Here is a 13,013-nt window from a genome sequence, read left to right on the forward strand (position 1 = left end):
TTGAATAAACTTGAATTTAATTATTGTTTTTTTGCGATGAAATCAATACATAGTTAATATAGAAAAAGTACAGAAGGCGAAATGGCTGCAGAAAGGCACATGTTAGAGGTATAAAAGGGCTTCCTTGACCTTATTACTAAGGCCAGTGAGTACACGATGAAAATAACAATTTACGGGCAGCAAAGCTGCGCAATGGATAGCACTGCTGCCTCATGGCGCAGATGTTCTAGGTTCGCTCCTGACCCTGGGTCACTGCCGTGTGGAGTTTGCACATTCTTCCCATGGTTTTGTTGATTTCACCCCCACAACCCAAAGATGTGCAGGGTAGGTGGATTGGCCACGCTAAATTGTTCCTTAATGCGAAAAAATGAATTGGGTACTCTAAATGTTTTTTTACAATGAAAATAACAATTTTAAAACTAAATGTGATTACACATGCGTACTTACAGCTTCCTACATTACAGCAGTGAATATGTTTCAAAAGTACGCCATTGGCTTTAAAACACTTTAGGAGGTCCAGTGGTAGTGAGAGGTTTTATAGAAATGTACATTTGTTCTAATTGTCTGCAAATGAGGATATATTACACTTGGTGTCCTCACCAATTTATTAATAAAGTCTTAATTTGATGCAATAACCACGTCAATGACACCATTTTGAATACTCTGTGAACCTCCAGATACACCATATGCACAATTATTTGTTGTAAAACACAGCGAGTTGTTGTGATTTGGAATGTACTGTCTATAAATGGTGCTGGAATCTCATTGGACTGTAACGTCCAAAATAGCCGAACTCTGGGATTAAATGGGTCGCTGTACAAAGAGCTGGCACGGGAAAAATGGGCCAAATAGACTCCTCTGTGCTCTAGCAGCCTTGTGTACATGTTAAGGGAGTGGTAACAACCTGGAACCTACTGCCTATGAGGTAGGAGATGCAGAGATGACGGAAGGATTTCAATAGGAAATTAGACAGGCACTGAGAGAAATAAACCCACAGGGATTCGGGGAAAGAACGGGGCAATGGACAGACTGGCTTCCTCCACAGGGAGCCGACAGGGTCCCAAAGGGCTGAATGGCCCCATTCCCCACCCTCCAGATGCTGTGATCTCAGGAGAGAAATTCAGCTGCTCCAGTCACTCCAACTAACTGGAGTCCCTCATCTCTGGTGTCATTCTTGTAAATGTCCTCGACACCGTCTCTAAGAACTTCACATCTTTCCTAAAGTGTGGAGCCCATATATAGGGTTCCATTCCAGAGGGATAGAATTGAAAAGTATGGAGGAGATGTTCAACTTGTTTAAAACGATGGTTCAACTACACTGGGAGCTCTGTCAACATTGATGATCCCCATTTAGAAAAAGGAAATAGAGGCACTGGATACGGTGCAACAGATTCATAATATACAGAACTGAGAGCATTTAACACTCAGGAAAGGCTGGGGCTGCTTTTTTCTGGAAAAGAGAAGACTGATGGGTGACCTGATGGAATCTTTAAGATTATGAAGGGATTCAATAATCCAATAGGTATTTCAACAGAAACCTCTTTACCCAGTGAGTGGTGAGAATGAGGAACTCACGACCACAGCGAGTGGTTGAAATGAACAGCATGAATCCATTGTGAAGCTAGATACATACATGAGGGAGAAAGGAATAGAAGGAGATGCTGATTGGGGGGGGGGGGGGGGGGGGGGGGGGTGGAGGATCATGTGGAGTATAAATACTGACACAGACCATGGCTAACCTCAGCCGGTATGGGAATTTAACCTGTGCCGTTGGTGTCACTCAGCACGAACCAGCCATCCAGCCAAGTGAGCAAACCGATCCCCGTCTAAATCTGTAATAATTCCAGAAATATTAGTGATTGCCTGTCTCCCACCATACTATTTAATGTAGTTTCCCAGTGCATCTCAGACAACTTGCCCCTCATACCCTAATCATTTTCTTCTGTGAGAAGCACCAAGATAAATTAAACAAAAGAACCATGTAACCACCACAGCCCATCTTCATGGCAATGTGGCATGATTTTGGGGGTTTCCAAACAGAAATGGTAATGAAACATCTTATAACCTCCAAACATCTTTTCAATCTTTGATCCTTGTGAAATGTGAAACCAGATATTTGCAAGAAGGCTCAGAGAGAATCAGACCATTGGAGACGAAGCCATGAGACCAGCCAGTCCAGCAGAAAGAAACCCTCTGACCATCCCCATTGACCAACAGAATGAACAAAATGCAGTCCTGGATGTAATTGAGAACACAAATAATAACAGCAGAATCCAATCCCTGTAATCAGCTGTGAAATTGTTGGTGTCTCAGGAAGTGCGATGAATTACAAAACCCCTTCGCACATTGAGAGCAGGTGAACGGCCTCTCCCCAGTATGAACTCCCTGGTGTGACTGCAGACGGCATAACAGAGTGAATCGCGCAAATAGAGGTAAACATCTTTGAGTTATGTGGGTGACACCCACGCAGACACTTGGAGAACGTGTCTCCACATGAACAATGACCTGGGGTCAGGATTGAACACTGGTCCTCAGCTCTGTGAGACCGCAGTGCTAACCACTGCATCACCTAACGATTTAGACGAAGGAACAAAATGCAACATATCCAAATTTGCAGATGACACAAGTTGCTTGGGTGGTTGAGCTGTGAGGAGGTTGCAGAGATCCTTCAGTGTGATTTGCACAAGTTGAGTGAGTGGGCAAATGAATGGCAGAATCAGTATAATTTGGAGAAATGCGAGGTTATCCAGTTTGGTAGCAAAACGAGAAGGCAGGCTACTATCTGAATTGTCATAAATTAGGAGAGGGCAATGTGCAACGACACCTGGGTATCCTGGTACACCAGTCACTGAAGGAAAGCGTGCAGCTACAGCAGGCGGTAAAGAAGGCAAATGATGTGCGAGCCTTCATTGCGAGCGGATTATCTTGCTGTCATTATACAGGGCCTTGGCGAGGCCATACCTTTAATATTGTGTGCAGTTTTGGTCTCCTTATCTTGAGGAAGGATGTTCTTGCTCTCGAGGAAGTGCAGAGCAGGTTTACCAGACTGATTCCTGGGTTGGTGGGGCTGATGTATGAGAGATTGAATCAGTTACCATTGTATTCGCTGGAGTTTAGAAGAATGGGGGAATCTCATAGAAACCTATAATATTCTAACAGGACTTGACAGGGTAGATGCAGGAAAGATTTTCCCGATGGTGGGAGTGTACAGAACCAGAGGGCGCAGTCTGAGGATACGGGCTAGACCATTTAGGCAGAGATGAGTAATTTCTTCATCAGAGAGTGGTGAGCCTGTGGAATTTGTTACCACGGGAAATAGTTGAGGCCAATACATTGTATGTTTTCAGGAAACAGTTAGATATAGCACTTAGAGCGAAGGGAATCAAAGGATATGGAGGGGAAATCGGGATTAAGCTATTAAGTTGGATGATAAGCCATGATCATAATGAATGGCGGAGCAGGCGCAAAGTGTCAAATGGTCTCTTCCTGCTCCTATTTTCTATGTTTCTATGTAATCCCTTCCCACACTAAGAGCAGGTGAATGGCTTCTCCCCAGTGTGAACTCGCTGGTGTGTCTGCAGGATAAGCTGGCACCCCTGATGATGGAGATATTTGAGGAGGCGATAGGGAAGGGGGTGATACCACAAACCTTGGGGCAGGCATCGGTTTCCCTGTTGCTTCAAAAGATAAGGATCCGACGGAGTGTGGGTTGTTTAGGCCCATATCACTTTTAAATGTGAACGCAAAGGTATTAGCGAAGGTACTGGCAGGTGATAGGTGAATATCAGACGGGGTTTGTGTGAGGGAAGCAGCTCTTTTCAAACGTTAAGAGGGTATTGAACGTGGTAATGGCACCAGCGGAAGGGAAGGAAACAGAGGTGGTTGTGGCATTGAACGCCGAGAAAGCGTTTGACCGAGTAGAATGGGGACACTTGATAGCAGTTCTGGAGCGGTTTGGGATTGGTCCACGATTTGTGGACTGGGTAAAGCTACTGTATAAGGAGCCGGGGCCAGTGTCTGCACAAAAAACATCAGCTCGAGATACTTTTCTCTCCACCGTGGGACTAGGCAGGGATGTCCTATGTTTTCTCCTGCTGTTTGCACTCGCGATTGAGCCGTTGGCCATCGCAAAACCACCGTTGGCCATTGCGTTAAGAGGTTTGGGGGTATGGAAAGGGATATTGCACATTAACCTGAAGAGAATCTTGAACAAGGACTCCCAAGTCCCTTTGTGCTTGTGATTTCCTCAGCATTTCCCCATTTAGAAAATAGTCTATGCCTCTATTTCTCCTTCCAAAGTGCATAACCTCACACTTTTCCACATTGTATTCCACCTGCCACTTCTTTGCCCACTCTCCTAGCCTTGTTCAGCATTGTTTCTTTTTCTAATCACTTTAAATGAATGCCCTCTGTTTATAATCTTGCCCTAACTATGATTTGCCAGATCAAACATCGATTGCAGATCCTTAGTTTTAATGTGGTTAAGTGCCTTTCCATTTGAGAACTGTTCAATAAAGTTATTCAAATTATTTGTAGCTAGGGAAGCACGTGGAGCAGTGGTTAGCACTGGGACTACAGCGCTGAGGACCCGGGTTTGAATCCCGGCCCTGGGTCACTGTCGGTGTTGAGTTTGCACATTCTCCGCATGTCTGCATGGGTTTCACCCCCACAACCCAAAGAAGTGCAGGTTAGCTGGATGGGCCAGGCTAAATTGCCCCTTAATTGGAAAAAAAACAATAATAATTGGGTATTCAGAATTTTTTTTTCTTTGTAAAAAAGGATTATTTGAAGCTTCCCCACCAATCAGCTTTTTCCATTTTCCTGAAGTGACCTTATTTTTATCAGGAGTTAACTGAAGTGGGTTCCTAACCCCTCATTATCTAAATTTCCATTCACCACTTTTCTGTCCACCTGACCCAGTCCATGGTTTTCTCCCTCATCGTCTAAAACACATCAGCAACTTTTGTGTAATCCTGGTGCATACATTTAAGTCTAAATCATTGATATGTACCGGAAACTGTGGAGCCCCACTGGAAACAGACGTCCAGGCATCATTCAGTCCCGGATGTGACTAACAGCAGCAACAACAGCTGAATCCAAACCCCGCTGTTGCCTGTGAACTTGCTGATGTCTGTGCAGGTTGTTTGACTGAGTGAATCTCCTTCCACACACGGAACAGTTAAACAGCCTCTCCCCAGTGCCACTCCCTCATGTGGGCGACACAGTAGCACAGTGGTTAGCACTGTTGCCTCACAGCTCCAGGGTCCCAGGTTTGATTCCCGGCTTGGGTCACTGTCTGTGCGGAGTCTGCGCGTTGCCCCAGTGTCTGCGTGGGTTTCCTCCGGGTGCTCCGGTTTCCTCCCACAGTCCAAAGATGTGCAGATTAGGTGGATTGGCAATGCTAAATTGCCCTCAGTGTCCAAAAAGGTGAGGTGGGGTTATGGGTTAGGTTGGAGGTATGGGCTTAAGTAAGGTGCTCTTTGCAAGGGCCGGTGCACTCGATGGGCCGAATGCCCTCCTTCTGCACTGTAAATGCTATGATTCTGTTTCAGTGTGAACTCGCTGGTGTTTCCGCAGACTTCATTTTCTTTTAAATCTCTTTTTACAGTCAGAACAGTTAAAAGGTCTCTGATCAGTGTGAACAAGTTGGTGTCTCGTCAGGTGGGATGACCGAGTGAATTTCTTGTCACACACGGGTCAAGTGTACGATTTCTGTCCAGTGAGAACTCGCTGGTGTTGCAGAAGCTGGGATGAACATGTGAATCTCTTCTCACACACGGAGCAGATGAATGGCCTCTTTCCCCAGTGTGAGTGCGTTGGTGTTTCAGCAAATTGCTTTTCCTTTTAAAACTCTTCTCACAGTCAGAACATTTAAAAGGTCTCTGATCAGTATGAAGGAGTTGGTGGCTCAGGAGGAATGATAATCGAGTGAATCCCTCCCCACACACGGAGCAGGTGAACGGCCTCTCCCCAGTGTGAGTGCGTTGATGTGTCAGTAAATCATTTCTGCTTTTAAAGCTCTTCTCACAGTCAGCACATTTAAAATGTCTCTGATCAGTATGAACAAGTTGGTGTCTCAGGAGGTGGAATGATCGAGTGAATCCCTTCCCACACACGGAGCAGGTGAATGGCCTCTCCCCAGTATGTGTGCGTTGATGTGTCAGTAAATCATTTCTGCTTTTAAAGCTCTTCTCACAGTCAGCACATTTAAAAGGTCTCTGGTCAGAGTGAACCTGATGGTGAGCACGGAGATTTGACGAAGCATTAAATCCCTTCCCACATTCCAAACAGGTGAATGGCCTCTCCCCAGTGTGAGTGTGTTGATGTATCAGTAAATCCTTTCTGCTTTTAAAGCTCTTTCCGCAGTCAGCACATTTAAAAGGTCTCTGGTCAGAGTGAACCTGATGGTGAGCCCGGAGGTTTGACGAAGCATTAAATCCCTTCCCACATTCCAAACAGGTGAATGGCCTCTCCCCGGTGTGAGTGCGTTGATGTAACAGTAAATTATTTCTGCTTTTAAAGCTCTTCTCACAGTCAGCACATTTAAACGGTCTCTGATCAGTGTGAACAAGTTGGTGTGTCAGGAGGTTTGATGACCGAGTGAATCCCTTCCCACACACCGAGCAGTTGAACGGCCTCTCCCCAGTGTGAGTGCGTTGATGTACCAGTAAATCCTTTCTGCTTTTAAAGCTCTTTCCACAGTCAGCACATTTAAAAGGTCTCTGATCAGTATGAACAAGTTGGTGTGTCAGGAGGTGGGATGACAGAGTGAATCCCTTCCCACACACGGAGCAGGCGAATGGCCTCTCCCCATTGTGAGTGTGTTGATGTGTCAGTAAATCCTTTCTGCGTTTAAAGCTCTTTCCACAGTCAGCACATTTAAACGGTCTCTGATCAGTATGAACAAGTTGGTGTGTCAGGAGGTATGATGACCGAGTGAATCCCTTCCCACACACGGAGCAGGTAAACGGCCTTTCCCCAGTGTGAATACGTTGATGAGTTTCCAATTCAGACGGGTAATTGAATCCCATCGCACAGTCCCCACATTTCCACGGTTTCTCCATGGTTATCGACAAGTTATCAGGTGTAAGTGGGATGCAGATTTGAAGTCACTATCAGATCAGCCGTGATGTTATTAAATGGCGGAACAGGCTCACGGGGCTGAATGTCCTTTTGCTGCTTCTTGATTCCTTTGGTGCGAATGTCCTTATGTCTCTCCAACTTGGATCATCAGTTGAAGCCGGAGTACGGTGTCTCCCTGATGGAAATGCTGCAATTTAATTTCATCCTGTGTGATTGGTTAAAGCTCAGTTCCAGCTACCTGTGGAAAATTACTTAGATGTCTGTGTCTCGGTGCTTTTCCAATCACAGTGATTTTTGAAATATTTTCCAAAAGACAAAACAGACAAACATTTTTCCTTCCACGTTGAAAGGCCGATCCTGATGTATCAAGTGACTCTGTCAGATCTCAACATGATGTTTGCATCTGCAAATATTCTGTAAAAGGAGATTACATTCAATTCCTGTGAATATATAAGACACAAGCAGGCCATTTTGTCACAGATTCTGCTGCTGTCCATACTCGGCACACATCTCCGACTGTCCCACCTATCACATCTCAGCCTTTCAGCTGATTTTCGATTCCATTTTCTCTCATGTGCTTGTCCCGTTTCCTTTTGAAAACATCTCAGCACTTTCCTCAACTCCTTTGCATGGTAATGAGTTGCACATTCTGAAAATAATTTTGTCTGTATTGTCCCCTTGGATTTATTCATAACTATCTTGTATTTATGACTTGTTGTTTATTGATGGTCACTATTTCACATCGCCCCTCTCCATTTAATCTTTCCTGAGAGCTGTAATATCTCATGTTACAAAAGTCATCACTGCCAATGCAGTATAGAATTTGCAAAGAGCCGTTGGGTTCAGTTTGTGTGCAAATTCTCCAATTCTAACCCCCTGTAAAAGGAGTTTACAAAAACCATCACTGTCAGTCCAGGATAGAAATTCTGAACAGGCAATTCTAGTTTCTCTGGAACATTTTTTTCTCTCGTTCCCCCAAAGCTGGAAATCCCGGTCCCACACACTCTCCCTCCTCCCTTGGCTTAAATCCAAACCCATCTCACCATCAGCACTCCCATTTCTTTCCTCCACTCCCAGTTTTCTCCCTCCCTCTCCTCTGCCTGGGTGCAGTTCTCCAGCTCCTGTCTGCAGACTGACAATAAAATCAATGGATCTTATTGAGGATTTGGGGCCTCCAGCGGGTGTTTGTGAATCCTCCCCGCCCACCTGCCAGGGTTTCCTTCCTTGCCAGAGATCAGAGTCCTCATTGATTTGAATGCAAGTGTAAGCTCTTATTTATTATCCTCCCTCCCCCATCCTCTGATGTGAACCATCCTCCAGTGTCTGAAGCAGGATGGTGCCCGTTAACCTGGGCCTGTTCCCAGGAGGGAGGGAGAAGCCCCGCAGCTGCAAACCAGGGAGCCGACAATGCCAGCTCCTTCACATGAGGAGGGAGCAGCGCTCCGAAAGCTAGTGACATCGAAACAAACCTGTTGGACTTTAACCTGGTGTAAGACTCTGAGCTCACCCCAGTCCAACGCCGGCATCTCCACATAATGATCGTGAAGGATTTGCTCCAGGTCACAATGCCCGGGGACTGATTGAAAGCGGGTTCGGACCAATAGGAAGAGGAGGCGGGTCTGTGTGACCGATCATGAGCTTCTCGTCCTCCAGCCAATCAGAGTGAATGGGAGGCGGAGCAAAGCCGGGGCTCTCTTCGCCCACCCGGGCCTGTCTCAGGGAAAAGCCCGAGCAGCTTTCACCGGTTGAACTGCCGTGTCCGAGCTTCGTGTTTGGAGTGTGGGGCCTACACGGAGTGGTTATGAGGTCTCCCGACCCACCCACCGGCCTCCGGCCTCCGGCCTCATTCCTCCCGCAGGACTCACCGCCCGGGATTTGACCGGCTGAAAAATTCCACCGCTCGCATGAATCCTGAGCTGTGATCAGCACTACGCATGCTCTAGACCACGTGGGCGACCGGGCTCAGCCCCGCCCCTCATTCACTCCGAATGGTTGGAGGGCCCGCTGCAACCACTCGGTCCTCCAGGCCTACCCCTCTCTTCCTATTGGTCCAGAGCTGCCGTCAATCACTCCCTGGGCATTGTGAGCTGGAGCATGCGCAGTGTCGATGCTGGACTTGGCCGGGAGGTTTCACTGCAACCCGGTGGAGGTTCCAAACCCCAATAAGAAGTTTCCGGGCCCGGGTTTGCATCGAGCGGGGGGACAGCTGCGGCCTGCTCCTGGTGACAGGCCTGAGTTAACGGCCGCCGTCTTTATAGAGGCTGCAAACCCGCAGGGGGCAAAACATCAGAGATAGAGTTTGTTGTGAAACCAATGGGATGTAAAACAGGAGGTCAGGGTTACAGTCAACAACAACAACTTCTATTTATATAACACCTTTAACATCATAAATCATCCCAGTCAACCTCACAGGAACATTATAAAACAAAGTGAGACACCCAGACACAAAAGGAGATATTAGGGCAGGTGACCAAAAACTTGGTCAAAGAGGTGAGTTTTAAAGAGAGTCTTAAAGGAGGTGAGTGAGGTGGAAACGGGGAGGTTTCGGGAGAGAATTCAGTGCTTGGGGCCGAGGGAACTTAAAACCATGGCGGAGTTATTGGAATCGGGGGTGTGCAAGAGTCCAGGATCAGAGCTGTGCAGATATCTCAGGGGGTTGTGGGGCTGGAGGAGATGACAGACACAGGGAGAGACGAGGCCATGGAGGGGTTTGAAAACAAGGGTGAGAATTGACTGGGAGTGAATGCAAGTCTCGGAGCACAGGGATCATAGGGGAAAGGAACTTGCTGTGAATTAAGACATGGGTAGCAGACTTTTGGATCGCTTGAAGTTTCCAGAGGCAGAATGTGGGAGAGCAGCCAGGTGTGTAATGGAATTGTCGAATGAGGTCAGAAGCTCATTGTATCAGTATGAAACCAAGTTTACAAAGAGACTGGCTAAGTCTCAGACTGTTGCCAGGGAGAGGGGTAGAGTCGGTATGTCAGGAATGGAGGTTGGAGCAGGGACCGAACAGTGGATTCAGTCTTCTCCATATTTGATTGAAGTTATTTAGTCAGCAGGAAGAGAATCAGAATTGGCCTGAGTTTGATATCCGGTATAACTTACTTCGAGAGGGAGAGGAAGAACGAAGGAAACCCTGGAAGATTTGGAGAAACAACCTTCGTGATTGCTCATCAAATCTCCACACAGTCAGTTCTGGACACAAGGTTCATATCTGTTATTCTGTCTGCTCAGTCAGGGTCATTCAGATTAATGTCTGTCACAAGTCATGAATGAAGTGACTTTTTAACTTTGGTAAAAGGATACAGAAATAATGATCTAATACTTTATTTGGATTTCAGCCCCAGGGAGGAGGGAGAGTGTGTGGGACGGGGATTTACAGCTTTGGGGACAGAAGAGAGAAAAGAAATGTTCCGCAGAAACTGGAATTGTCTGTTCTGAAATTCTATCCCGTACTGACAGTGTGCCCTTTGTAAACTCCTTTTCCAGGGCACGAGGGAGGATTTTCAGACAGGAAACACAAACCAAATATCACATTAAGATCCGACAGTGTCACTCGGTTGGTGTGGACCGGAATATCCTCAGACTATAAACTGGAATGAAAAATGTTTGTTCTGTTTGTGGGAAAATATTTCAAACAGCAGTGTGACTGGAAAAGCACCGAGACACACACGCCTCTGAGTGAGTGTGTTCCAGTGAACTGACTGTGGAAAGAGCTTTAACCAGTTACAGCCTGAAAAAACACCACACTATTCACTAAGGGGAGAAACCATACACGTGTTCTGTGTGAGGACCAAGCTTCACTTGATTGTCTAAAGAGGAAACGGACAAAGACACTGACTCCATGGAGACACCATGGAAACCCTGGGGTATGATTTTCGCTTGGGGGGGTTTCCAAAATGCGAGTGGATCCGTGTTCATATCCCGGACGAGCTCTGCAAAGCACTTGAATGGGGAGGTGATGGTGTAGTGGTATTGTCACTGGATGAGTAATCCTGAGACCCAGCACAGTTCTCGGAGAATGCAGGTTCAAACCCCACCACGGCAAATGCTTCATTATGACTTGTATTTGAATTTGAATCCAATAAACCAGGGTTAGCACAGTTGTTTCACAGCTCCACTGTCCCAGGTTCGATTCCCAGCTTGTGTCACTGTCTGTGCGGAGTCTGCACGTTCTCCTCGTGTCTGCGTGGGTTTACTCCGGGTGCTCTGGTTTTCTCCCACAGTCCAAAGATGTGCAGGTTTGGTGGAGTGGCCATGCTAAATTGCTCTTCGTGGCCAAAAGGGTTAAGTGGGGTGCCAGGGTTATGGGGATAGGGTGGAGGTGTGGGCTTGAGAAGGGTGCTCTTTCCAAAGGCCAGTGCAGACTTGATGTGCCGAATGGTCTGTTCTGCACTGTAAATTCTATGATTGTGGAAGTTAGATTTTGAACAGTTTAGTAAGAATTGGGTCAAAGGAGCATAGGGTATGCTTCCTGGTGCACCGTTTTGACCTGTGAAGACTTAATTACTTGCAAAGACTCGCATTCAAAGTACGATTTTGCATCATTGAATTCTTCTACATATAGGACATAGAACAGACAGTGCAGAAGGAGGCCATTCGGTTCATCGAGTCTGATTAGAAATTGGCAGAAGCATTAAATGCTTCTAATTTATGATGTGGAGATGTCGGTGTTGGGCTGGGATGGGCACAGTAAGAAGTTAAAGTCCAACAGGTTTGTTCAGAATCACTGGCTTTCGGAGCACCTTTTGCACGTTAGGTGAATGTGATAACTTCTACGCTACAGAAACAGCTGGCAGCACAGGACCCAATGGCCCTGTGCAACATTCAACTGCACAGTCTTGCTGCAGCTTTCAATGGTTCAGCTGAGGGGCCAGGTCACTTATTATATGAAGACAGCTGTTCCTTTAAAACAGATGTCTCAACTTGTAAGGCCAGAAGATATAGAACTTATATTAAACTTCAGCATTTGTTCAGTAAAATCTAACGGAATAATGCTCTCTGTTCAATCATTAATGCATCATTCTTATCTTCCTACAGAAGATTTCCACCAATTTTACTCAATATTTGTCTCATTATTCAATGTTGAACCTCAGTATATTTATTTGTTATATATGACTTCATTTTGAATTGAATAGCTCTCAAGTCTTCACCCTGAATAACTCTGAAATATACACCATTGAATTAAATTGCAAACATGACTGACCAAGAAAAGAAAGCGTTTCACTGGGTAATACAAATCCCATGAATCTTTGTTCAGTTTGACCTCAGACAGCTTTTGAACAAAGTCAAATATAATTAAATGGAAGAGAATTGAGAATTAGGTGTTGCTTATATTTGACCCCTCTGTGTTTTGCTGTGAAACATTCTGCAGCCTCAGTCCCGTTCATGTACAAGAAAGGAGGGGTGACAGCAAATCCGCACTGAGCCTGGATTTCCTCATCTCCGTGAGTGGCTTTTCCTGTTTCTCTGTCATTAAGGCCGAATTGTTCAAAAAGATGGTTCAGTTAAATCTCTGCTATTTCCTCGAATTCAGTTACAGTATCGTTTGTGTCTGTCTATATGAGCAACATTACCATTAGGTATGTTTTGGATGGTGATTAAAATATTAATCTGTGCCTACAAAGCCATTAAATTATTTTGTGAACTGAGCAAACTGCCAAGATCCGCACTTTGTTTTTTCATGTATGGAACGATCTGTCTGGACTGTACACAGAACAATACTTTTCACTGTACCTCGGTACACGTGACAATAAATCAAATCCAATCAGAGAGTTTCTTACTCGTCTTCAAATTGAAAAGTCTTCTTAAAAATTATTCATTCATGGGAGGTGGGCGTCACTGGCTGGGCCAGCATTTACTGCTCATTCCAATTGCCCTTGAACTGTGCGTCTTGTGAGGCTATTTCAAGGGGCACTTCCAAATCAACC

General features: G+C 45.7%; 1 protein-coding gene and 1 long non-coding RNA gene across 2 annotated transcripts; one reads left to right on the forward strand and one right to left on the reverse strand.

The window, feature by feature from the left end:
- On the reverse strand, window positions 1-9,008 carry LOC140418637 (uncharacterized). Its single transcript, XM_072502193.1, has 2 exons — window positions 8,949-9,008; window positions 1-7,497 (listed from the first exon to the last, which is right to left on the reverse strand). Exon 2 carries the CDS (start codon window positions 7,062-7,064, stop codon window positions 5,658-5,660), a length of 1,407 nt encoding a protein of 468 aa, XP_072358294.1. The 5' UTR covers window positions 7,065-7,497; window positions 8,949-9,008; the 3' UTR covers window positions 1-5,657.
- Window positions 8,814-12,739, forward strand: LOC140418641 (uncharacterized). The gene is made up of 2 exons (XR_011945193.1): window positions 8,814-9,573; window positions 10,573-12,739. It is a non-coding gene; the product is annotated as an uncharacterized lncRNA (long non-coding RNA).
- The last annotated feature ends 274 nt before the right edge of the window (window positions 12,740-13,013 follow it).

This window comes from Scyliorhinus torazame, chromosome 5, assembly GCF_047496885.1.
Source record: "Scyliorhinus torazame isolate Kashiwa2021f chromosome 5, sScyTor2.1, whole genome shotgun sequence".
Classification (NCBI taxonomy): Eukaryota; Metazoa; Chordata; class Chondrichthyes; order Carcharhiniformes; family Scyliorhinidae; genus Scyliorhinus; species Scyliorhinus torazame.

Excerpts from the sequence above, each read along its gene's own strand:
- LOC140418637 (XM_072502193.1), bottom strand. The coding sequence starts at position 7,064 with ATGGAGAAACCGTGGAAATGTGGGGACTGTGCGATGGGATTCAATTAC.